The sequence below is a fragment of the Rhinoraja longicauda genome, chromosome 4 (genome assembly GCF_053455715.1).
Source record: "Rhinoraja longicauda isolate Sanriku21f chromosome 4, sRhiLon1.1, whole genome shotgun sequence".
Lineage (NCBI taxonomy): Eukaryota > Metazoa > Chordata > Chondrichthyes > Rajiformes > Arhynchobatidae > Rhinoraja > Rhinoraja longicauda.
The window spans coordinates 45,564,680-45,589,750 of record NC_135956.1 but is presented as its reverse complement, the minus strand read 5'-3'; the positions used below and the strand labels follow the sequence as shown (position 1 = coordinate 45,589,750).

At 39.9% G+C, this 25,071-nt stretch overlaps 1 protein-coding gene across 2 annotated transcripts in view; it reads left to right on the top strand.

The window, feature by feature from the left end:
• The window catches only part of mrpl13 (mitochondrial ribosomal protein L13), an 82,487-nt gene that overhangs the window by 36,099 nt on the left and 21,317 nt on the right, over positions 1–25,071 (top strand). For both annotated transcript variants that reach the window (XM_078398617.1, XM_078398616.1), the window contains exons 3-6: positions 2,223–2,316; positions 2,961–3,021; positions 10,205–10,291; positions 20,719–20,840. In XM_078398617.1, coding sequence (XP_078254743.1) covers positions 2,223–2,316; positions 2,961–3,021; positions 10,205–10,291; positions 20,719–20,840 — 364 coding nt within the window. The remainder of the gene's footprint in view (positions 1–2,222; positions 2,317–2,960; positions 3,022–10,204; positions 10,292–20,718; positions 20,841–25,071) is intronic.

Here is a 25,071-nt window from a genome sequence, read left to right as displayed (position 1 = left end):
AGATTGATATGGTGTTTAAAACTTCATATAATTTACATCAAATTCTGATGAAAGGTCATCAACCTGAAGCATTAACTATTTCTTAAATGTTGTCTGATCTACTATTTCCAGCCTTCTCTATTTTTATTGCAGATACTTGGGTTATATGTGGCGGCTTTGGTTTATAAATGGAGGCATTGATTATAAAATCAAAGGTTTCAGGCTTGTGCTTTCATGACTTGCTGATTAGGTCTCGGCAGGAATATGAATAATTTGGTGTCCCAAAGGCCTCCTCTGCTGTCAATCTCTGCAATAAGTTTGGTGCTGAATTTCCTAATATCCAACAGCAGGTTTTTCCTTGGGAGCATGCAGCAACCCTAACAATTATTCCCGGTCATGAGACGAGAAAAGGCTTTGATGGTAAACTACCCTCTTAAAACCATTTCGAGTTCAGCTCAAACCGTTGAAAGTTGTTTTATTTAGAGACTTAAGGGCGCTGCAAATGCCAAAGGAAATTAAAAATTGAGTTCATCTTACAGTACTGCAGCCTGCTGTGATATTTTCACATCCATGTATATTTCATTTAATCATGCTCAAGAGTATTTTTTGAACAATTTCCAAAGTCACCAGTTGGTAACATTCTTTTTTGCAGGAAGACCTTTCTGGCAGTTCATTGCTACCCTGATGTGTTATTTCAGTGAAAGACAAATCGCTCATAGAGGGACCATGTTTATACTTTTAATCTTTTTAACCCATTGCAAATTATTACATTTCCATTTTCTTGCAAAAAGATAACTACTAGTTTCTTATAATTCATAGCTAGGCACAGATAAATCGAAACTGGTGACCTGATTCAAGATATGGCTTGTTTTATATGGATAGAATACAGGAACATTCCAAAACCAACCCTTTTTAGCCCCTGTGAAACTTTTAATTGGTTTGCCTTTGAGAATTCCTTTCGTTTTCAAAACTTGCACACCCAATTTTAACTGATGAAAGAAACAGCACAGCCATCTCCATTAACAAGAAATGTATCAGTGTCCTGGAAATGCAGGTGCAAAAAAAAATCAAATCCATTGCAACCAGATCTTCTGAGATCGTGGTAAAAAAATTGATGGTGAAGAATTTAATATGACCATTGAATTACAGCAACAATGTCAGTGTTGGCAATCTGTTGATTTACCCACAGATTATGTTCAATAGCAGAATGTCCATTTCCTTTGTACAATCAGGGTAACACGATTCATTCTGGACTATGATCTCGAATGATTGTCTCTGCAAGCCACAAGGTCACCGGTTATCTATTTTTGGAGTGGTAGCTTTCTTCATATGGAAAGTACTTAATTAGTTAAAGCTACAACAAAAAATACTTGTTGTTGAAATTGGATTTGCTTTTACTTGGATGTCACTTTATCTTATCCATGTAAAGCCACGCTGCGTTTAGACATTGCATTTTATCAGATTTGGTCTTCATTGATAGCATGAAAGTTGGCGGTAGGTTTAGAAAATCAGTTAAGGAATTCCTTACACATAAATGTTTGATTAATGTTTGATTAATAATTTGCATTGTGTAAAAATTATAAATAAATTGTGGGAGTACTGTATGGATGTCTATGCATAGTAGCTATTTGCCCTTGACTGAAAAAACCCACTAGTACATACGGTAATATTTAGAAAAGATTTTCCCACAAAAAAATTGAATACTGCTGAAAGGTAATTTTTAAAAATTGCTCCCAAAACATTCCAAATCTGTTTAAAAGAAAAATACGCAGATGTGAAAATGCCATTGAAGGTTGGATTACAGTAAAATTATGTCAAATCTTCATTTTCTTTGACTTTTGATCGTGCATAAATTTTAAAAACAATAAAGTTCTATCAAATCCAGGAGTTTACCTTGCAATAGTGTGCCCAGGTCAAGAACAAGGGCTGCGGAGACCACTGCTTTTCCGGAGAATGCCACAAGGCAAATTGCTGTGGTTTTCAATTCATAGTTAATGTCGTTAAATGTTCTCAAGTGCCAAGCTAAATATTATCTCTTGTTCTGCTAAACTTTCTGCAGAGGAATTTAAGAAAAAACAGTATGAGCTCCAAAGAGCTCATTTGTCTATATTTGGCACCACCAATGCATCTTTCCTTCAATCTCTGTCGAATGCCTCCAGATCCTTCTTTGTGCGTGAACAGAAAAAAAAGACTAAATAGGGTGCCAATTTCGATTAAAGTAATCCTTTAAATTTCCTTTACAGGTGACTGTGGTGACCATGTTGTGGTGATAAATACAAGGCACATTGCATTCTCTGGAAATAAATGGGAGCAGAAGGTGTACTCCTCTCACAGTGGGTGAGTCTCAAATAGGTTGTAGTTTAAGCCATATTTATTAAATTTTTAAACATTGGCAAAATAATTCTCTATTTGCTTCCTCCTACAAACCTCAGATGTGAAGTACATTCTCTTTCTTCACCTCTTGAACTCTCTTATCTCATTTTCCTCTTCAGTCTTTGAATCATCATTGTGTCTATTTTATAACACTTCCCTCAGAAGGCGACTCTGGACTGTCAAAGCAGCCACAGCCAGACATAAAAACAACTTTTTTACACGAGTAGTAGTTCTACTCAATAACCAAAGTCTATTGCTTCTTTTTTGCTCTGGTTTATTTTCACCACGTTTATTTAGACTGTACTGTTGTATCCTTATTGTTTAGATGTGGTTATGCTTTATTCTTAATTGTTAACTGGATGTTTGTGTTGTCATTTGTGAGCGGAGCACCAAGGCACATTCCTTGGATATGCACATACTTGGCTAATAAACTTATTCATTCATAATAAGGACATTAGCGGTTGATATAATCTAATTGCAGAATGCTAAATACAGGAAAGTTGAAACAACATTGGAGTTTGCAAAGTCATCCAAAATATTTCAAGCTTTTCAGTATAGAAAGGCAAGAGGCAGTACGTTGAAAATTTAAAATGCAACTTTAATTGCAGTTATCCGGGTGGATTTAAACAAGTGACTGCTGCCCAGCTACACCAGAAGGATCCCACTGCAGTAAGTACATGGATGTTTCAAAAATATATGTTGTTTTTGGGCAAGTTGTAAATTAGTGTACCATGTTAGAGTACCTTTTCAGTAATTACAATAAATTGAGGGAGTACCACCATGCTCCTGTTTGCTCATGGAGTTTTGTAAACATGCAATAAATGTGTACAGTATATAATACTTATGGTAACTTAGAGGAAAAAGTTGTTTGGAATACAATGAATATCGCAGAATGTCCATTTGTAATGCAGTAATCTCATTCGGAACGAATGACAAATAAAGCTATTTTGGATTTGGATTTTGGATTTGAAGCAACTTTGGCCACAGATTTGTGTTCAGTGATGAAGACATGGTCTTCACCCAAGTCCTCAGGCAAAATTGCTTGCAAAGTTCGAGCAGACGTTGGAGCACTGCTTATTTTGGTTCACCAGTTGCATGCAACTGTAAATCTGAGTCTGTTATCCAAGCATCAGAAGTAGTTTTGGTCAATTGTGCATGATCATGGCAACAAACACTGACAGTTCATCAGTGTTGCAACCTCGAGTGCTGGATTAAAAGTTCTAACAATGGACCTGTAGAATATTGCATCAAATTAGGAGAAGCAGTAGGCTGCATGGCCCCAAAAGCCTGCACTGCCATTCAATAAGATCATGATGATCTGATTGTAACCCTCACTTCTGCATTACCATCTGTCCCAATAACCCTTCAACCTGTTGTTTATTAGGAGTTCCAAAGACTTGTGACTTTCCTGAGAGAAAAAATATTGCATCATATCTATGTTAAAGAGATTACCCTTATTTTCGAACACTCTCGATTTTCAACAAGAGGAAACATCCTCCTGGACCACCCTGTCAATATCCCGCAGGATCTTGGATTAGGTCCTCACCCATTCTCCTTAGGCGAGGCTAGTCTAGCCTGTACAACCTCTCGTCAGACAACCTGCAGATGCAAGGAAGAGTCTAGTTTTATGCTTGGATTCCAGACTTGGTCTTTGACCTATATTGAGTTAGACAATTAAATGGTTCAAGTGAGGTAACCATTCTGCATTTAGAAGGAATAAGACTGTTCACCATTCCTCCTCCTGATTGCGGTGTCGAGGTTTCATCCATGCTGGAACTAGACATGTTTAGATCGAAGACAATAAATTAAACCATTGAAAGAAAATCCATGCAATTCGGAGACTGAAATGGTATGACATTATAACTTATTGTATCATCCTCAGCATCTAATAAAATCTCATCAGTGTCACTCAACGATTACATTGTTACCTCACTGCTCTTTATTTGAGGTACAGTAATTTGAAATCCATCTTCATGATAGTCTGATGCAGGGTTTTGCCCTGAAATGTCGACAATATCCCCACCGGTGCCGCTGAGAAGTTGATGCCAGAGCCTCACGGGCTGAAGCCCGAGCCTCGTGGGTCCAAGGCCGGGCCTAGCTGGCTGGAGCCTCGCAGGCCGGAAGTGGAGCCTCGTGAGTAGACAAAGCCTGTGGCCAATGGGCCCTGGGTTGGCGCCACGAAGGCGTCCATGGAGGACCCAGCAGCGATAGTGGAGAGGTCAGTACGGCTGTCAATAATGGCGCTGACTGACAGATGGGAACGGACAATGTGGAAGTGAGGACGTCACTGCCGGGGGAAGGAACAAAGGAGGACCCGCATGGGACCACCGTGAGGGAGGTGAAGAACAATGGACAATGGAGGACCCGGCGAGGGGGGACCACCTTCAGGAGGGGGTGGGGGGGGGGTACATTGTAACTTTGTAAGCGCCCTTTATGGGTGACTATTTGCAAACCATGGGTATGCAAGCAAAGAATTTCACAGTAACTTGTCATGTGATAATAAAGTATTCAATTCAATTCCAACCCCCCAAATATTGCTCAACCCACTGAGTCCCTCTGGCACATTGTTTGTTGTTTGTGGTTGTCAGTGTACCTAAAAGTTAATGTTATTTGCTTTTTCATCGAAACATAGAAAATAGGTGCAGGAGTAGGCCATTCGGCCCTTCAATACGATCATGGTTGATCATCCAAAATCTATACCCCATTCCTGCTTTTTCCCCATATCTCTTGATTCCGTTAGCCCTAAGAGCTAAATCTAACTCTATCTTGAAAACATCCAGTGAATTAGCCCCCACTGCCTTCTGTGACAGAGAATTCACAACTCTGGGTGAAAAAAAAATCCTCATCTCAGTCCTTTTTCATGTAACTTTGAACTGGATGCTTGGGTGCACTGTTTCTACACATGTTGCAGGATCATAATGAAAGGGCTACGGGTTGTTCATTTTGTGAGCACTCTGTCTCCACTTTCTTTTACATTTTGAAGATGATTTTCTGTCAGTGACACAACTGCAATCTGTGAATAATAGAGCAATAGAATAATTGTGAATAATAGAGCAATAGAACCTCTTGCATTTTGCAGAACATGTCGCAACCTAAAAGCATCCCACAGGGCTTCAGAGCCAGTGAGGTACATTTGAAGCACTGTCCTGTGCTTCTTTGGTTCAGCATTAAAACATAAGCTTGTACTGAATGCTAAACAAGCAGATTCGGTAAATTCAATAGCCAAAAGTTTTTAAAGTAAAAATCCATAAAATTGATTTTAACACCGTGAATTATTGAATGAATTTTTATTGCTCAAGTTCCTCAAAATGAGTTCAATGATTTTTTTTGCCTGTATAAATGGGGAGATTTTAGTTTCTACTCCACATTTGAAATTCACAAAGTGACGTATTCTCGAATACAGCATTTGTACTTTCTCTGCAGATAGGTTTGCTTTGGACATGCTATTTATAAGTTGTGGAAAGGTTCTTTTGAAAGATAACCTATCATTAGAATGATGACCCATATGTGCCAAGGTCATGCAGAAAGTCATCTCATATCAACTGTCACGTAAGAAAGTTATTTATTTAGCATTCCATCGTTTTGCAACATGTTCATTTGTTGAATACTCACATCTTTTCTGTGTATTGCCACATTCTTGTACTAATGTACAACAACGCTGTAGAATGTTTATATGTCAGTACTCTTACCACAGTCCTCCATGTGTTAAGTTCCGTAACAGTTGCATTGGCTCTGTGGGGAAAATCCTTGCCGGTGGAGAGGAGTTGGAGAGGAATCACCCTACGCTGCCCTCTTAACATAAACTCTGATCAAAGTGGCCCTAATACAAAAATAAATAGTGTTTACATTAGATTATAACATTGAAGTATTTCTGGTTGTAGATTTCTGATTTATTTTGCAAAATAAGTGGCATGACCAGTATACGCTGGAAGTTATTGCGCTGAACATGCTACTGATGATCAAATAGACATGTACAAGAGTAATCCATGCAGCAAGAATGGTCAAGGATCTGAATGGACTAGCCAGTCTGAGAAATTATGTCTTTTGCATTGTGATTATCTATAATATTTGAATTAAAATATTAATTCAACAATTAATAACCTCAACAATGCGCATTAAATTTGCTGACGTTTAACACTTGATTTTCCAACTATCCAGTGGAGAAGCCACTGTCTATCCCAATATTTATGTTACAAACACAAGACAATTTTTATAAGGAACTTTTAACACACAGGTCCTCCCCGGATCACAAATGCCTGACATGTGTACAGCCTACCCAGGTGAGCAAGTTTTTGGAAGATTGGCGGGATGGATTTACCAGCTGCTGCAAGGTTGCAGATATCTTCTGCCATGTGGGAAACTGGTTCACATCAATAACCGAATGGCTGAGTAAAAAAACATGATTTAACCACATGTTGCCCTTGGTTGGCCTATGTGTTTATTCAGATATATTGCCAAATGGCCACATTACAGACTTGCAAACTGTTTGGTTTACAAACATCTTTCAGCAATGGAACCCTGTAGTAACCTGGGGAGGATTTATATTTTAAAGTGCTAAGCATTTTATTTCCATAATCTAACAAATTTCTTAAGGTAAATGGTTCTTTTATTGTCTATTATTGTTTGGGTTTTTGTTTTGTGTGTACGTATGTCATAGACTCATAGAGTGAAACAGTGTGGAAACAGGCCCTTCAGCCCAACTCGCCCACACCGGCCAACAATGTCCCAACTACACTAGTCCCACTTGCCTGCACCTGGTCCATATCCCTCCAAACCTGTCCTATCCATGTACCTGTCTAACTGTTTCTTAAACAATGAGATAGTCCCATCCTCAACTACCTCCTCTGGCATCTTGTTCCATACACCCACCACCCTTTGTGTGAAAATGTTACCCCTCGGATTCCTATTAAATCGTTTCCCCTTCACCTTGAACCTATGTCCTCTGGTCCACGATTCCCCTACTCTGGGCAAAAGACTGTGCGTGTGTGTGTATTAATATATCATATAAATGATCTATATATATGTGTATTTGTGAGTATGTGTGTGTAAATATATATATATATATACTCTGAACATTTTTTTATCATTTATTATATTGTTTACAGTGTACTATGTTTACATATTCTGTTGTGCAGCTGCAAGTAAGAATTTTGTTGTTCCAACTGGGACACATGACAATAAAACACTCTTGACTCTTTAATCGATTGCATTTGATTGAGGTTGATTGTCAGAGCTGTAATTTCAAATACAGCCCCAAAACAAACTCTGTCAGCAAAAAAAAAGTATTGGGGAAACTCAATCAATCAGGCAGTACCTGTGGAGATACTAACTCTGTCTGGGCACTTTTAGAGCATGCTACCATGTGAGAACACATCCTATTGGCATCACTGCTGATTAAAATAGTCCACCACTCGGTATGAATTAAAATAGACACATTGACAATTTTTTACTTTCTTTTTGGTTCATAAATATGTTTAATCAGAGACACTAAATAAGTTTGAGAATTCACAGCGTCTTTTCACGTTTTGGCAATACTCAAAATGAAACACTCTCTCTTTGCAGGCAACATTAAAACATTGACCCATCAGAGAATTTAACTAAATTGAAACTTGATGTAGGAAGGCTGATGTCAAGTTCAGACACCTGAAAATGTATGTTAGTTTATTGTAATTTTTAGAATCTTTAATTAGATTTATTTTAAACAATATTGTGATGGGATTATGAGTGAATCACTGTTAGGGGATTGGGACTCTGTCACTGATTTCATCCTTCTTGTCCTGTAACAACTTGATTACAAAAACAATGGCATTGTGTTAGCCAATAAACAAAATATTCAATAATCTCTCAAAGTTGGCATTGATGCTGTATCAAGCTTCCAAGATTGGAGAAAGTGAAGAGAGTTGTTTTACAATTAATGACTTCCATTGCTTCCATTTATTTAAATTTTTCCTGTAAAGTAAAAGATTCTCCATTACTGTAAAGTAATAGATTCTCTATTGCTTCAAATTAAAGACTTTATTTTCAATATGCAGGAAGGTAAAACAAGCAGTTGCACAGTTGCCATTGTGGAGAGAAGAGATGGGTGAACTTCTCAGGTGTAGACATTTTCACTACTAATAATGGGGCAACTCATGGGACATTAACTGGTCTGTTTTCTCCATATTGCCTACTATGGCATTCTCAATGTCTATTAGTTTTTCATTCTTTGACCAAGCACAACACGAAATGTTAGAGCAGCCAAGAAGACTGTCAATCCTTCTTTGGTTATGAATTATGTTTTTATTTAAGTTCATCTTTTTCAAATACTATAGTTATGCACTTCCCATCTTTGTTCTTCCGAAGCCCCTACAGAAGATCAAGCAGACTCCCTGCTTTCTTTAGACTATCTGCTCTTCCATCTATCGTCATATCATCTGCAAACTTGGTTTACAAAGCCTTCAATTCCCTCATCCAAATCATTGATATACATCATGGAGAGTAGTGGCCCCAGCACCAACCCCTGCAGAATACCGCTAGTCACTGGCAGTCAACCAGAAAAAGCCCCTTTCATTACCACTCTTTGCCTTCTACCATTCAGCCAACCTGATATCCATGCTAGTATCTTCCCTCTGATACCATGGGCTCTCATTTTCTTTAGCAGCCTCATGTTTGGCACCTTATCAAAGGCCTTCTGAAAATCCATGTAAACAACATCCTCTAGGTCTCCTTTGTCTATCTTGCTATTTACTTCCTCAAAGAATTCCAACAGGTTCGTCAGGCAAGATCTTCCTTTCACAAAACCATGCTAACTTCAGCCTATTTTATCGTGCTTGCCGGACCCGGATGGTGTCTAACCTGCTGAGGTACTCCAGAACTTTGTGTCTTTCAGTCATAGAAACATAGAAAATAGAAGCAGGAGTAGGCCATTCCGCCCTTTGAGCCAGCATTCAATATGATCATGGCTGATATTCCAAAATCAGTACCCCTGCTTTCTCCCCATATCCCATGATTCCATTAGCCCTAAGAGCTATATCTAACTCTCTTGAAAACATCCAGTGAATTGGCCTCCACTGCCTTCTGTGGCAGAGAATTCCACAGATTCACAACTCTCTGGGTGAAAAAGTTTTTCCTCATCTCAGTCAAGTCAAGTTTATTGTCAAATGCACAAATATGGTGATGTAAGGTACATTGAAAATCTATCTTACAGCACTATTAAAAACACATGGAGTCAGACGATACACAAACTATAAATTACACAAGACAGTGACAAAAAAACAAGAATTATATTAAAAAAACAAAGACATTCGTCCAACATGGAGTTAAAAATAAATGATCATGTGATGAAATGTCCTTTAAGCTTGTGTGTATGTGAGAACGTGTGTGTGTATGTGAGGACTAGTGTGCAAGTGGGAACTTGCATGTATGTGAGAACTCGTGTGTATTAAAACCATTGATCAAGCTTTATAACAAGTGTGGAAGTTTCTTACGATTTAATGCTTAGTCAGGAAATGTTACCAAAGGGAACAACCACAGCCTTTGTAGGTTGTAAATACACTTTTCTCCTTTAAAACTTTACTCTTTGGGGATTTGCTTTTCTCCATTTTTATTTGCAGAAAACTGTTTAACCTACTTTGTAATCTGTTGGTTAGTGAATCTGTTGGTGAGTGAAATCTGCAAGGTTAATGGAGGGCAAGTCAGAATGTATGATGCATTTGCATCTGAACACATTTGCAAGCCATTGACATTCACCTGAAAGAAGTGGAAAATCTCTGAAAATTATTTTACTTTAAGATTTTTGGGGGTTTTGAATAACCTTGTGAAAGCATCCAATTCATAATACATTTGGCACTTTAACGGTGTGTTTGTATTACAGATTGTGAAGTTGGCTATCTATGGTATGCTGCCAAAAAATTTGCATAGAAGAACCATGATGCAACGGTTGCATCTCTTCTCAGATGAGGTTAGTGTAACAAGCGTCAATTTTACTTTCTTTCGTCTAGGCATCTAAATTCTGTTATGTTTTCTGTTATATTATATTCCCCCAATATGTGAGTTGTCAAATTTGCCGAGTTGGCTCTTCTGAGTTAAGTGACTGATCATGATGTTATTACAAGCTTCTTTATTTAAAAAGCCTTGTGCAATTTTTATTTTAGCCCCCTCCTCCCATTTATTCCATTTATATTGTAGCCCTGGTTTCATCGGATGTAAACTAAGCAAAATTGCCTCCTTCTGAGAACCATATGTTGCTGGCACCAAGCGTGACAGGGCTTTATTTCTCTGGTCGCAGGAAGCACGTTTCTGACATCCAATATGTACCCAATTGTGCGAAATTGCTTTGCTGTCCTTTCAGTCATTCTTGAGGAGCTAAGACTTTTCAAATGTTTTTATCATGGTTCTACTGCTCTAAGCTGGTGCAGCAGTGCTTAAATAGGAACGATATTCATTTTACGTGCAATGTAGAAACAAATTAACCCTATGTCATGAGGATGACTGGAAACACATGAACCTTCAATTTGTTTTCTCATTAATGTTTTGAACTGGCCATCCTCAGTGCAAACAAATCTCAGCAGCATCTGAAGATGTTCACTGTGTTGACCCACCAGTTTCGGCACACGTGGAAGAAACTGCTTGAATTAATTTGAGGCGAGCAGTAAGAATGTCAAAAGCAAATAGGGAAATGATTGCTCTTCATTTTTTGATTATATTCCAGCATCTTTTACACATTTTGTACAATAATCCTTTTAAAGTTAAAAATGTAATTGAAAACACGTGTATATTACTCTGACTGGAAAGGATCTTTGCAATTGAATAAATCTGTTTTTATAGTAAAATATTATTTTTTCTTTCCAGTGAGCAGTTCTGAGAGTTACATTTCCACTTGCATTGTTTATGGAATGCATTTTTCTGTCTTGAAAATCTGTGCATTAGATCTATTTTGAATTTGGCACAAATGGAACAAGGACAGATATTTGGAATAATTTTTACTTTAGGTTTGCAAATACATATTTAATCTTTTTCACAAGCATTCAATGCTGTCAAGTGGTTGTATAATTGTAAGCACTTTGCCACCTTATAGGACCTTTTTTGAGAAGTACAATGAGGATTCTCAATATTAGAGTTCAATGTTTAAAGGTGAAATGTTGTAGAAGTGAACATGGTTTAAAATATAGATTGAGAAGTGAGAATGTCCAAGTGTTTTAAAAATAAAGAGCTGAAGAGATTTTGTAATGTAGGGAGCATAGCAGCCAGTATGCACACTACAAACTACCACAAACAACAGTAAATTGATAGGTTAGCTATTACTTTTCTGAATGGCACAATTTGAGCATAATTATTGGTCATGAACAGTAGTTCTTGGAAGGGAGTCTTCCGTCCAACTGAAAAGGCCAATGGAAACTCAGTTTATAGACTCATAAATAGGTGATACCTTTGACTGAGCAGCATTCATCAATATTATACTATATTGTCACCTCAGTTGTTTATATGCTTGATTGAGGTTTAAACCCACACTGCTCTCCCTAACTGATGTGGGAGCCATCTCTGAGCATACATGACGCATTAAATAAGAAACGATGGCAAAGATTTCACTCGTAAGGTGAGACGAGTGATGAAAATTAAAACTAAAAAATATGAAGATGCTGCAAAACATGAAATAAAAAGAGAAAATGCTGGGGGAAAAAAACTCTGCAGGTCAGGCAGCATCTGTAGAAAGAGAAACAGCTAATTTTCAGGTTTAGGACCCTTCAGTAGAACTGAGAGAGACAGCGTTAATCCAGGTAGCAGAGAAGTGGGGAAGGTGCAATGGGTAGAACATAGGATATGTCTGTGCTATGTTGACATAATGTGGCTGTTAAACTCTTTTACCTGTGTAATGAGTTGCTAATGTGTATATTTTGGAGATTTGATTGATTAATATTGGAGATTTGATTGATTAATATCGGAGATTTAATTGATTATAATTTTATTTAAAGATCGACTTTGTCGCAGCGGCACACCGATAGAGTTTTTGCATTACAGCGCCAGACACCCAGGTTTGATCCTGACTACAGGCACTTTCTGTACAGAATTTGTATGTTCTCCCTGTGACTGTGTGAGTTTTCTCTTGGTGCTCCGGTTTCCTCCCACACTCCAAAGACGTACAGGTTTGTAGGCTAATTGGCTTTGGTAAAATTGTACATTGTCTCTAGTATGTAAGATAGTGCTAGTGTACAGGATGATCGCTGGTCGGCAAGGACTCAGTGGGCCGAAGGGCCTGTTTCTGTGCTGTATCTGTAAAGTCTAAAGTTTCATTAAGTGGAGGATGATCATGACGGAGGGTATGTGCCATTATGGAGGGTATCCAGCCATTCTTTTTATCAACAAAAGGGCCGCATTACTGGAAACATTCACTGAGCTAAATGTTAGAGCCATACCTTCATACAGCAAAGAAACAGGCCCTTTGGCCCAACGTTCCATGCCAACCAAGATGCCCAATCTCCGTAAGTTCCACCTGCCCACGTTTGGCCCGGATCCCTCTAAACTCTTCCTATCCCGCACGTTGAAAAGCATACATTGTGTGCAGAGTGGTACGCTATTCATTATTGTGAACAATGGTTGGGTTAATCTATCGTCTGTACTCCAAAACGTCAATGGCTTTATCGCAAAAGTGCAAACAAATGAGTGTTAATAAATGGAGGAATACTATACATTGGTGTATGTGCTGATTGGCCTTGTTTTCAGCCTTTCCTTTGTTTTCACTATAGTTAAAATTTTTAGAAGAGCTTGTTAATTATTAATTTTATGAGTCTGTTTTTCGCTCATGATCATTAGGCATATTGATAGAACATTGAACTTCTTTGATCAATCTGAAAAAGAATCCCAACCCAAAATGTCAGCTGTCCATTTTTCTAGATTGAAGCATTAAAATACCCTACATTGGCATCCGAGTGCAGATATTATGGTGGTCTGTAAAATAAGTACCTTCAATGGTGTATTGGTGGCAGCCTCCAGTAGCAGAGGCTTCGGCAGGTGAGGAAATTGTTGTTGCAAGTGACTAAAACGAACGCCTTCTGGTATATAAGAACAGGAATTGTCCGTTTATCTATTCCAACCTTCTTCACTATCTTGCACTTCTGTTCCACTTTCCTGTCTTTTTTCCATACCATTTAATGTCCTTGCCAGAAAAAGTTTACCCATCTTCATCTAGAAACCTTCCACTGGGCGATGTTTCTCACTGATAGACACAAAAAGCTGGAGCTCAGCGAGACAGGCAGCATCTCTGGAGAGAAGGAATGGGTGACGTTTCGGGTCGAGACCCTTCAGACTGGTTAGGGATAAGGGAAATGAGAGATATAGACAGTGATTTGGAGAGATAAAGAACAATGAATGAAAGATATGCAAAAAAGTAATGATGATAAAGGAAACAGGCCTTTGTAAGCTGTTTGTAGGGTGAAAATGAGAAGCTAGTGTGACTTGGGTGGGGGAGGGATAGAGAAAGAGGGAATGCCGGGACTACCTGAAGTGAGAGAAATCAATATTCATACCACTGGGCTGCAAGCTCAATTTCCTCCAATTTACATTAAGCCTCACTCTGACAATGGAGGAGACCGAGGACAGAAAGGTCTGTGGAGGAATGGGAAGGAGAATTAAAGTGTCCAACAAGCGGAAGATCAGGTTGGTTCAGGCGGGCTGAGCGAAGGTATTCTGCGAAACGATCGCCCAGTCTGCGTTTGGTCTTGCCGATGTTGAAGGGTCCACATCTTGAACAACGGATGAGGATGGAGGAGCTGCAAGTGTACCTCTGCCTAACCTGAAAAGACTGTCAGGGTCTCTGGACAGAGTCGAGGGAGGAGGTATAGCGACAGGTGTTACATCTTCTGCGGTTGCAGGGGAAAGTACCTGGGGAGGGAGTGGTTTGAATGGGAAGGGATGAGTTAACCAGGGAATTGCGGAGGGAACAGTTTCTGCAGAAGGCGGAAAAGGATGGAGATGGGAAAATGTGGCTAGTGGTGGGATCCCGTTGAATTACGTTAAGGGGGGGGTGAGGTTGGAGTAGGCAAGGGGAGTGGAAAAGTTGAGACAGTTGATATCACGCCGGCCGTTAGAAATAAAGAGGTCTAAAAAGGGTAGACCGAGGAGGGAGAACCAGTGGAGACGGGAGAAGGGGTCATCACTGGGTGGTGAGGACTCCTTCCCATAGAAAAAGGCATGGAGGCGGAGTTGATGGAAGAAAAGTTCTACGTCGTGGCGGACCCAGAACTCGTTGAGGTGGGGACAGAGGGGAACGAAGGTAAGGCCTCTGTTGAGGACAGACCGTATTTACGTTCAGAGGGGGTGAGGTTGGAGTAGGTTCAGAGGGGGTGAGGTTTCTCGCTATTTGTAATACATTCTGATTTCATTTTCTTTGCTCTAGAGTGTATGGTCTATACAGTAATTTTATCTATTTTTGACACGCTGCAACTACCTGTGCTCATCTGCACGCTGAGCATTCCTATTTATATCATTTATAACTTGGGAATACAGTTTTCTATTTCTTCATCTGGTGATCCCATGCCAATTGTGCCATTTCTATATGTAATTAGTTAGATGCAAATTCTATATGTAATTAGTTAGATGCAAATTGAAGACAAATGACATCAAATGATCTAATTTACCAAATTGTAATTCTAGTTGGTAAGCATATGTATTGAGAAGATTAATTTCAATAAGATGTGTTCATTGCTTTGCTAAAAGGATCAGGGGGTATGGAGAGAAGGCAGGTACAGGTTAGTGAGCTGGATGATCAGCCATGATCATATTGAATGGCGGTGCAGGCTCGAAGGGCCGAATGGCCTACTCCTGCACCTATTTTCTATGTTTCTATTCAGACAAAGGTTTGGCATTCCAGTTTAAAGTTTTGAACCAGTTTTGGTTTGAAGTTTTGGTCAAAATATTGTGAATTAATTGTGGGTTTTCTCTGAGCCCTGTCATAAAACCAAACATAATGAAAGGAACTCTTGGGTGCAAAGGAAAAGCAGGCAAGGAACTGTGTAAAATTTGGAAATGTAAACTCCTGGACCTTATGGGGCAGGAGGCATTTGTTTAGCAATGTGGAATTTGATGGGTAGCAGCTGTTCTGAAATTCTTCCGAGTTCTGATATAAAACCAAAGTCTGTGTTTTTTGTGTTGTCCCATTTAATCTCCTTAGCAATACACTTCTTTGCCTAAGGTTAAAATTATCTAATGTATCACAAGGTCAACATTCATTGGGGCAGAACTCCCAAAAGTAGTATGAGTGTAAAATAATTAATTTTATTTCGTTTAGTTTAATTTCGAGATATTGCATGGAAACAGGACCTTCGGCCCACAGGGCCCACGCTGACCATTGATCAACCGTTCACACAAGTTCTATGTTATCCCATTTTCTCATCCACATCCTACACACTAGGAGCAATGTTCCAAAGCCAATTAACCTCCAAACCTGTACATCTTTTTGGACAGATTTGCTTTTGTAGAAAACATATTATCTGGATGCATCACAGCATGGTTTAGGAACAGCTCCATCCAAGACAGCAAGAAATTGCAGAGAATTGTGGACAAAGCCTAGACCGTCACACAAACTGACCTCCCTTTCATTGACTCCATCTATACTTCACACTGCCTCGGCAAGGCCACCAGCATAATCGAAGACAAGTCTCACCTCAGACATGCCCTCTTTTTCCCTCTCCCATTGGGCAAGAGGTACAGAAGTGTGAAAACGCACACCTCCAGGTTCAGGGACGGTTTCTTTCCAAATGCTATCAGACAAGCTGAACCATCCTATCACCAATTACAGAGCTGTCCCGAGCTGCCATCTACCTTATTGGACCACCATCTATCTACCATCTACTTCATTGGACCGGGTGGTGCCGTACGACGGCAGGCTCGCCAACAGTCTGTCTCGACCTCTTCTTCTTTTGTTGTTTTTAGCCTGTTGTTAAATTTATGTTTTTGTGGCGGATCAGGCCACTCCTTGGGTCAGCCCCCTCGTTACGTGACGGACAGGCGTAAGGGGTTAAAAGCCAGACCATGGGGAGGCGTGGCTCATCCCTAGGTGGACTACGCTGTGGGCAGGAGCTCACAGCATAATAAAGAACCTTACTGAAAACTGCCTGGCGTCTTGCCTTTTCTCTGGCCTCCGCCAGGCCACTACATTTTAGTGTATCTTTAGTTTTGTTGTATGGAGGGGCGGGGGGTGCAGCCTAACATCGTGGAGCTGGCGTTCCCTTTCCTGGGGATCGCCTTCTTGAGCTCCAACCGCGGGAGCCTGCGGACTTAACATTGTGGAGCTTGCGATTCCTCGTCAGTGACCGACGGGAGCTCCACCCGTGGGAGCCTGCGGACTTAACATCGTGGAGCCCGCGGTCCCTTGGTTAGGGATCGACTTTGGGAGCTTCAACCGCAGGAGCTTCAATCGCCTCAAACGCGAGAGCTTCGATTACTCCGACGCGGGAGCTTCGATCGCCAGCTGTGGGAGCTTCGATCGCCGTCTGGGAGCTTCGATCGCCGGCTGTGGGAGCTTCGATCGCCCCTACTGTGGATGGATCGATCACCGTCTGGGAGCTTCGATTGCCGTCTGTGGGAGCTTCGATCGCCGTCTGTGGGAGCTTCGATCGCCCCTACTGTGGATGGTTCGACCCCCCCGACCGCGGGGAAAAGGAGGGAAGAAGATAATACGTTATTGCCTTCCATCACTCTGTGCTGTGGTGGATGTTTATGTTCATTTTTATGTAGTTGTGTGTCCTGTGTGTCTTGGTATGACTATGTGGCAAATCAAATTCCTTGTATGTTTTTATATACTTGGCTGATAAATTAATTACAATACAATACAATCTATGCATAGTCTTTTCACTGACTGGATAGCATGCAACAAAAAGCTTTTTACTGTACCTTGGTACTCACGACAACAAACTAAACTAAAATATAGGAGGAAACCAATGGGGTCACAGGGAGAATGTGCAAACTCCACACAGACAGCACCTGAGGTCAGGATCATACATGGGTCTCTGGCACTGTGAGGCAGAAGCTGTACCAGCTGCGCCACTGTGCCGCCCCTAAGTGTATCCTTGACTTTAAGAACAAATTCTATTGAATCGTTTATAGGAGAGATATATACATCGATTGATCCTTCCCATTCCATCAAGCCCCTTCTGTTCTCATCTTAGGCAGAGTCTAAGGGCCCCACATTGACCTCATCAACCCCTGAAACACTCAGAACACGAGTATGCCAGAGAGAAAGAGTTGGATTCTATAAATATTTTTCTTTTGAATTTCTGGAAAAGTTTTGCAAGGCTGACTAGCTGAATCTGCCTTTTGCAAAGCAGAAAATCCCATTTTAACTAAAATGCCAAGAAGAATATGATTCTCGCCAAGACTCCATATGTTAAATACATCTCCTTGTGGACAGCGTTGACTTTTTCTTTCAACTGTCTGGGAATCCTGCTTCTTTCATTTAAAGAAAAATCACATTCATTTCTTACATTATCCTCCATTGTTGAATTTGCCATCACTTGATAAATTAGGATTTCTTAGATGAGAATTTGTTGTTGTTATCCGTGTTAGGATTTTGCTTGTTTTAACTGAAGAAGTGAACTGAGAATAAAGTTTTCTTTTTAACTTATCCAGTTCAACCAAAGGATTTTCAACCTGAAATGTTAACTCTCTTTTTCCACAGATGCTGCTGGGCCTGCTGAGTGTTTCCAGCATTTTCTATTTTTAATGCAGGTTTTTTTAACAAGTTCATAATAATTAAGAGTTTTCCTGGGCACAGGTTTCATCGTGAGCTATTTTAGGCCAGTATATAATGTTGCATAAAATTCCTGTATCATCCGCTAGGTTTGTGTAGTTTTCATATACACACTGGCTAAGATTGAATAATATTCTTCTACAGCTGGAGATTTCTTTAATTTTTTAATGCTCTCCTGATTTTAATCATTCATCCATGGATGGCTGTGCCTTCAACTACCTGGCCCTATTATGTGAAGTTTCTTTCTGTAAAATATTCCCTTCTCAAGATGTTCATTCAAGCTACCAACTGTCATGACCATTTAGACAGAAAAATCTGGAGTATCTCATCAGGTCAGGCAGCATCTCTGGAGAAAAGGAATAGGTGACTTTTTGGGTCGAGACACTTCTTCAAACAGACCAATTGTCCTAAATACTCTCTATTGCTTATTAGCAAGTTTGTATTCGATATTTCTGTTGTCATTGCTTATCTTCTTTAACTTGCATTTTATTATGGCCAGGCAAAGACACATTGTGTGCAGGACATTTGATCCCCTTTCAAAATGAGTAGCTCTCAAAGACCCTTTTAACCAGCATTGCTCAAAAGAAGGAACATCAAAGATAGGTGGAGAAGGACTACATTTGTTTGACATACCAAGAAAGATGCCACCATGCTGTAAGGAATTATCTCACAGACTTGAGCAACACAGATGATGGAACATAATTGCTACTGGATACGACCATTACCGTTAATGAGCAGTGGCCCCAATCCAATGGTTGCTTTGCATAAAAGGATGATACCACAAATAGGCACTGAGGCAACAAATAGGCATGGAGGCAACATTCCTTATATCACCTCATGTTGCACTGCCCTTGTTTGAGCCACGCAGGGCTCGGTCACTTACCTATTGGCCAGTTCCTGCATGTGGGTCTTCTCTCTGTGCCCAACCTCCTCTCGACTGGGACTGTATTGTCTGGAGATTAGAAGAGTGGTTGGAGATTATAAAGGAGATGAGGAGGAATTTCTTTAGTCAGAGGGTGGTGAATCTGCAGAATTCATTGACAGAGAAGCTACGGAGGCCAAGTCCACGGATATTTTTAAGGGGGGGATTGATAGATTGTATTGATAGTACAGGTGTCAGGGGATATGAGGAAAAGGCAGGAGAATGGGTTGTGAGGGAAAGATAGATCAGCCATGATTGAATGGTGAAGTAGACTTGATGGGCCGAATAGCCTAATTCGCCTCGTATAACATGAATTTATGAGATGCCATTGAAACATAAAATTATTTAAAAGGGTTTGACTGGCCAGACACAGAGAGAGGATGTTTCCTCTAGGACCAAGGAATGCAGAGAGGGAGAGTTACCACTGAGATGAGAAATTGCTTCACTCAGAGGATGGTGAATCTTTGAAATTGTCTGCACTAAAGGGTATGTCCATCGTGTTAATTGAAAACTGACATCAATAGTTTTCTGGTTATTAAAGGGGTCGATGAACATGGCAAAAGTGCAGGAAAATAGTGCTGATCTTGATAAACGGTAGAACAGGCTCGAAGGGCTAAATGGATGACTCTTGCTCCTGTTTCTTATGTTCAGCCCTGGCAAATAAACCACGGTAATTTGAACCGTTCTAAAACTTTTCAGAAATTTGCTTCTCTCAAATTGTACCCATTTTTCACCATCCACATAAATATGCTCCGTAATATGCACAGAATTATCAACGAATTTTGGCAGTTAGTTTACAATTCCCTATATTTAGCTTAACCAGCAAACTCAGTGCAAATCTTGACAACACAGCCAATTATTCATTGTGACGTTTTGAAATATTGTTATTCTTTAGCATTTGGACCCAGTGGCACCAGATCTATTGTTTGCATGTCTGTTTAAACAGCATTAAATGAGAACTTAACTCTTCAAGAGAAAGAAAACTGATGAATTTAAAGTATTTTAAACCAGTAAAATAAAACACAATGTTTATTAATGCAGCACAGTTTAAAGTGGCAGACCACATCAGAAGACTTCCTTCTTTAGATTTTTTTTTTAGATTTAGAGATACAGCGCAGAAACAGGCCCTTCGGCCCACCAGGTCCGCGCCGTCCAGCGACCCCCGCACACTAACACTATCCTACACCCACTAGGGACAATTTTTACATTTGCCCAGCCAATTAACCTACATACCTGTACGTCTTTGGAGTGTGGGAGGAAACTGAAGCTCTCGGAGAAAACCCACGCAGGTCACGGGGAGAACGTACAAACTCCGTACAGACGGCGCCCGTAGTCAGGATCGAACCTGAGTCTCCGGCGCTGCATTCGCTGTAAGGCAGCAACTCTACCGCTGCGCCACCGTGCCGCCCTTTAAAATCACCCCTTTTATTTCATGCATCTGGTAAATAACAACCAGAAGTAACATCCCCACAATCAGTCCAAAAGTTTTGGACGACAAATCCTATATAGTTTAAGTTATCGTACGGCTTTTGTTTCCTTCCAATAGAGCTAATGTTATATTCCTCTTGACTCTTGCTACAATTAGGTGTTCACAGGTGTCTTTTCAATTCAACGTTTCTCAGCTTAAAATCACTCTCTCATACTTTCAGCATTTTTTAAAAAGAGGCTTTGATAAATATTAACAGCAGCATAATTTCTCAATTGCTTTTTTTTGTCTCTTAAGGCAATTCCCAATGAAATTCTTAAGAACTTGGTGGAAGAGCTTCCACAACCACGCCAGGTACCCAGAAGATTAAATGAGTATACTCAAGAGGAAATCAATGTTTTCCCAAGACTCTGGACACCGTAAGTAAATTGTACCCTTCAGTTAATGAGTTGAATTTATCATTGCAAAAAATAGCACAGCAAACTGTTGTTAATCAAATTTCTTTGAACATAGTATTTGCAATGGAACTTAAAATCCAGACACTGAAGTTCAAATTTAAATTCAATTAATTTACTTTTTAATAATGCAGTAATTAATAATAATAATCACAAAACTACCAGGTTTTCGCTGGTTTGCTAATGTTCAGTAGGGAGAAAATTGGTCATCCTTGCTTAGTCTGGACTGTATATCATGGGTTTAGGTTTATTATTGTCACGTGTACCAAGGTACAGTGAAAAACTTTGTTTTGAATGCTATTCAATCAGATCAGATAATACTCTACATGAATACAATCAAGTTACTCAAGTACATAGGTAGAGCAAAGGGGAAGACACAGAGTGCAGAATATAGTTCTCAGCGTTGTAGTGCACGAGTTCCATAGACCAATGTCCAATGTCTGCATGGGGTAGAGGTGAATTGGACCTCTAACTTACTGAAGGACTGTTCAGAAGTTTTATAACAGAGGGGAAGAAGCTTTTCCAAAGTTTGGTGGAATGCACTTTCAAGCTTCTTTACCTTATAGTGGACAGGAGCAGGGACATGAAGGCATGATTGAGATGGCACAAGTCTTTGATTATGTTGGCCCTCTTCCAAGGCATGATGAAGTGTAGATGGAGTCATTGATGGGGGAGGGGTCCGTCCTGTGAGCTGGACTGGTCAATATACATAAGTCTGCAATTGTGACTTGGTGTTCATATTGAGAGTGCAGTCCCACAGACTTGTCGCGCCCCAGCTTTGGATTGCTATATACAGAATCATACCCTACAGACAACGAGCCTGATCTCTCCTCATCCCAGTCTTGTTTAAAACACATATCAAGCAGCTGAACTCCAAAAGCAAGGTGATAGCAACTCCCTTCAACATCAAGGCAGTATTTGACCAAGTATGGCATCAATGAGCCTGGTAAACCTGAAGACAATGAGAATCGAGGTGGAAACAATGTAATGGCTGGAGCCACGTCGCACAATGGATGATGCTGTAGTTATTGGAGGCATAGCTGCAGGAGTTCATCAGGCAGGCCGATAGACCCAAACATCTTCAACAACTTCTTTCTCAGTGACTGTCCTTCCAACATATGGTCAGAAGTAGTGATTTAACTGAGGATTGCACAAAATTCAATTCGACAGTAAATGAAGGTGACCATGCCTGCACGCAGCAAGACTGAGATAACATTCAGACATGGATCGATAAGTGGCAAATAACATTTGTGCCACCAAGATTCCAGGAAATGACCATGTGCAACAAGAGAAAGTCTAACCATCAGTACTAGTACTCCATGGCATTACTTTCACAGATCCCCACTATCAAGATCCTAGGACCCCACTGTGAACCAGAATGCCAACCGTACCAGCCACATAAATACTGGTGGCTACAAGAGCAAGACAGACCCTGGGTATCCTGTGACTAGAGATTCACTTTCTGACAAAGCTTTTTTGTCATGTGCAAGCCAGGAGCACTTTCCACTTGCCTTGATGAGTTAACTCCAGTATACTGAAAGCTCAATGCCATTCAGGTCAAAGCAATTGATTTCATAATCATCCCGTTCACCACCCTAAATATTCATTCCCTCCAATCCTCGTGCAGCATGATACATTGCATATCATTGAAGAATGCATTAGAGTTTTTCACCTAAGCTACCTGGACAGCATCTCCTGAACCTATGGTCAATACCAGCAAGAAGAGAAAGGGTTTGGACACATGGGAGCTTCACCACCCGCTGGTTCCCCTCCAAGTCATACACCATGCTGACTTGGAAATATATTACCTTGCTGGATCCTCATCCTAGAACTCTATCCCCAAAAATCTTTCAAATCATCAAGAAAGCAACTCGCCATCACCACCTCATGGGCAACTGGAGATGAGCAATAATTAGTGGCATTGCCAGTGACTCCCAGACCCTGAAAAAGTGAATTAAAAAAATCATAATGGATCGGGTTCAGAAAAATAAAATTCTATGGACTAACAAGATGCATGTTTCCAAACACAAATCACGTTGCCGGAGTGCATAGTGCTTTGTTCCAACCGCATTAAGTTGCAAAGCCTATTTCAGTACTCTTCTTCTAATCAGTCTTCTTTATTGTGCATATATGGCTTAAAAGCTATTTTTCTGAAGAACTTTTCAATATTTACTTTCTCTCACATGTATTGGTATTCCAAGTGTTGGAAATTGTACAAATGTTGACAGTCCAGAAAATATATTTTCACACTGAGCATAGGAAAGGAAACATCTGGAAGTGAATGATGTGCAAATTATAAGTTCAGGCAATGAAGATGTACAAAATATATGTTCCCACCTGGGATACTCATTTGTCCAGAATATAACATATCATTTTATCTACGTATTTATTAGCAGCTGGAGAAACCTTGCTCAAATATTTATTTTTAATATTTTTGCCAGTTGGAAGAAAAATGAGCTGCACTTGTTGGCAGGTTATTTTACCTCACAATACACCCTTATTGAATTGCGTTAACATTCTTTCCCTCTCCCTAATCACTTCTTTGTCTCCTCTCCATTCCCTGATGTTTCTGTATCTCGCCTTTATTCTCTCTCTCTTGTGTGTGTGTGTGTGTGTGTGTGTGTGTGTGTGTGTGTGTGCGTGTCTGTGTGTGTTTGCGTGCATATCTGTGTGTGTCTTCTTCTGTCTCTCGCACACTCCTGCACATGCATTTTTTGTGTTTTACATTTATTTTCTGATTGAATGAGTAGAATGTGAAGAGTAGAATGACATTGAATTAGTTCTCTGCGTTCTGCACAATAATTTTGGATGATTTTATTTGAACCCGTTCTAAATTGCATAACGCTAGACTTTTTGGAAACTCTTCACTGGATATGTGTTAAGCTGCTGTAGATTCCAGGTTCAGATTCCTGTCAAAATGCTCCTTTGTGAAATGTGATTAATCGTGCCGCTTTTCCATTTAGCCCTGTTTCTGTTGTATTCCCTCAGAAAGGAACCCAGTTGTTTTGCTAGATAGAATAAAGAGCTTATTGACGAGAAATACAATGCAAACCCATTCAGGACTGTATGGCGATATCTTCTTTAAAACCCACAATTTTTAAAGTGCTGATAACACTGGTTTTGTTCGTACCAAGTAGAATTAAAAGGCAAAGATTAGGGACATGCTTTGTCAGATTATAGGCTGCATAAAGCCATCCAGATGTTTAATTAGGGTATTCGTTATATATTTTTGTATAGAACTATTCTCTTTGAATTGTTCAAAAAGCCTGTGTACATTTCACCTACACTAAAACTGGTCTTTGCCTTCTATTTCCATCTCTTTGAAGTACCTTGTTTAAATAGTGAACAGCTGCTCCAATGAAAAATAAATTGCATTGCAACAGATTCTTCTCCTCACCCCAGGCACCAGTCAGCTGCTGTTCAACTCAGTGGACTATTGTTTTCACAGAGAGAATTTTGGTTTACCTTCTTTCCAATTACCACATCGTGAGGAGAAGATAAACTTTGTTTAATTTTTTTCTGTAATTGCAAATTTGTATTCTCCACCAGACCCTTAAAATATCTAAAACACTCCCATTGTCTGGGGAGTTTTAGGGGAGGAGTGATATTTGTCTAAAACTAATTAATACATAGCAGATGATTTCTAATCGTCTGTTAGTAACTTTTTACCAATTTTCATTTGGAAAACAGAAATTTGAGGAGATGAAACAGCCAATCTACCTTTGGTTAATAGATTAGGTGCTTAATAGGCTGGCAGTCACTGGAATAGGTGAACATCAAGCATCCATTTCATTACTGCCCAATTTTGGTAAGACAAATATTGCTCCTTTGCATTTTCTTTTTTCAACATTTTGAAACCTCTAAACTTTGTCAGCAGTATTTTTATTTTGGTGAATATTGGGGTTTTGGAACCACTACTGGTTCACGCTGATGGCCAGTTTTACATTTTGTTTTGTCTCCAGTAACTTTTCATATGCTTCCAAGTTCAACAAGTCAAATTGACGCAGTTAGCTCTGAGGCTCAGAAAGGGAGGAAAGTTTGTCTTGCATGTCCAAACTTGACTTCTGGGTTAGCACAAATGATTTGTTCATGCTAATCTCTTTAGATACTTTGAGAGTTTGTTCCTTTGCCACATGTCCAAGCAGGGAGTTTCCAAACCCTATCCCATCAGTATTGCCTGTGCTCTCCCTATTCG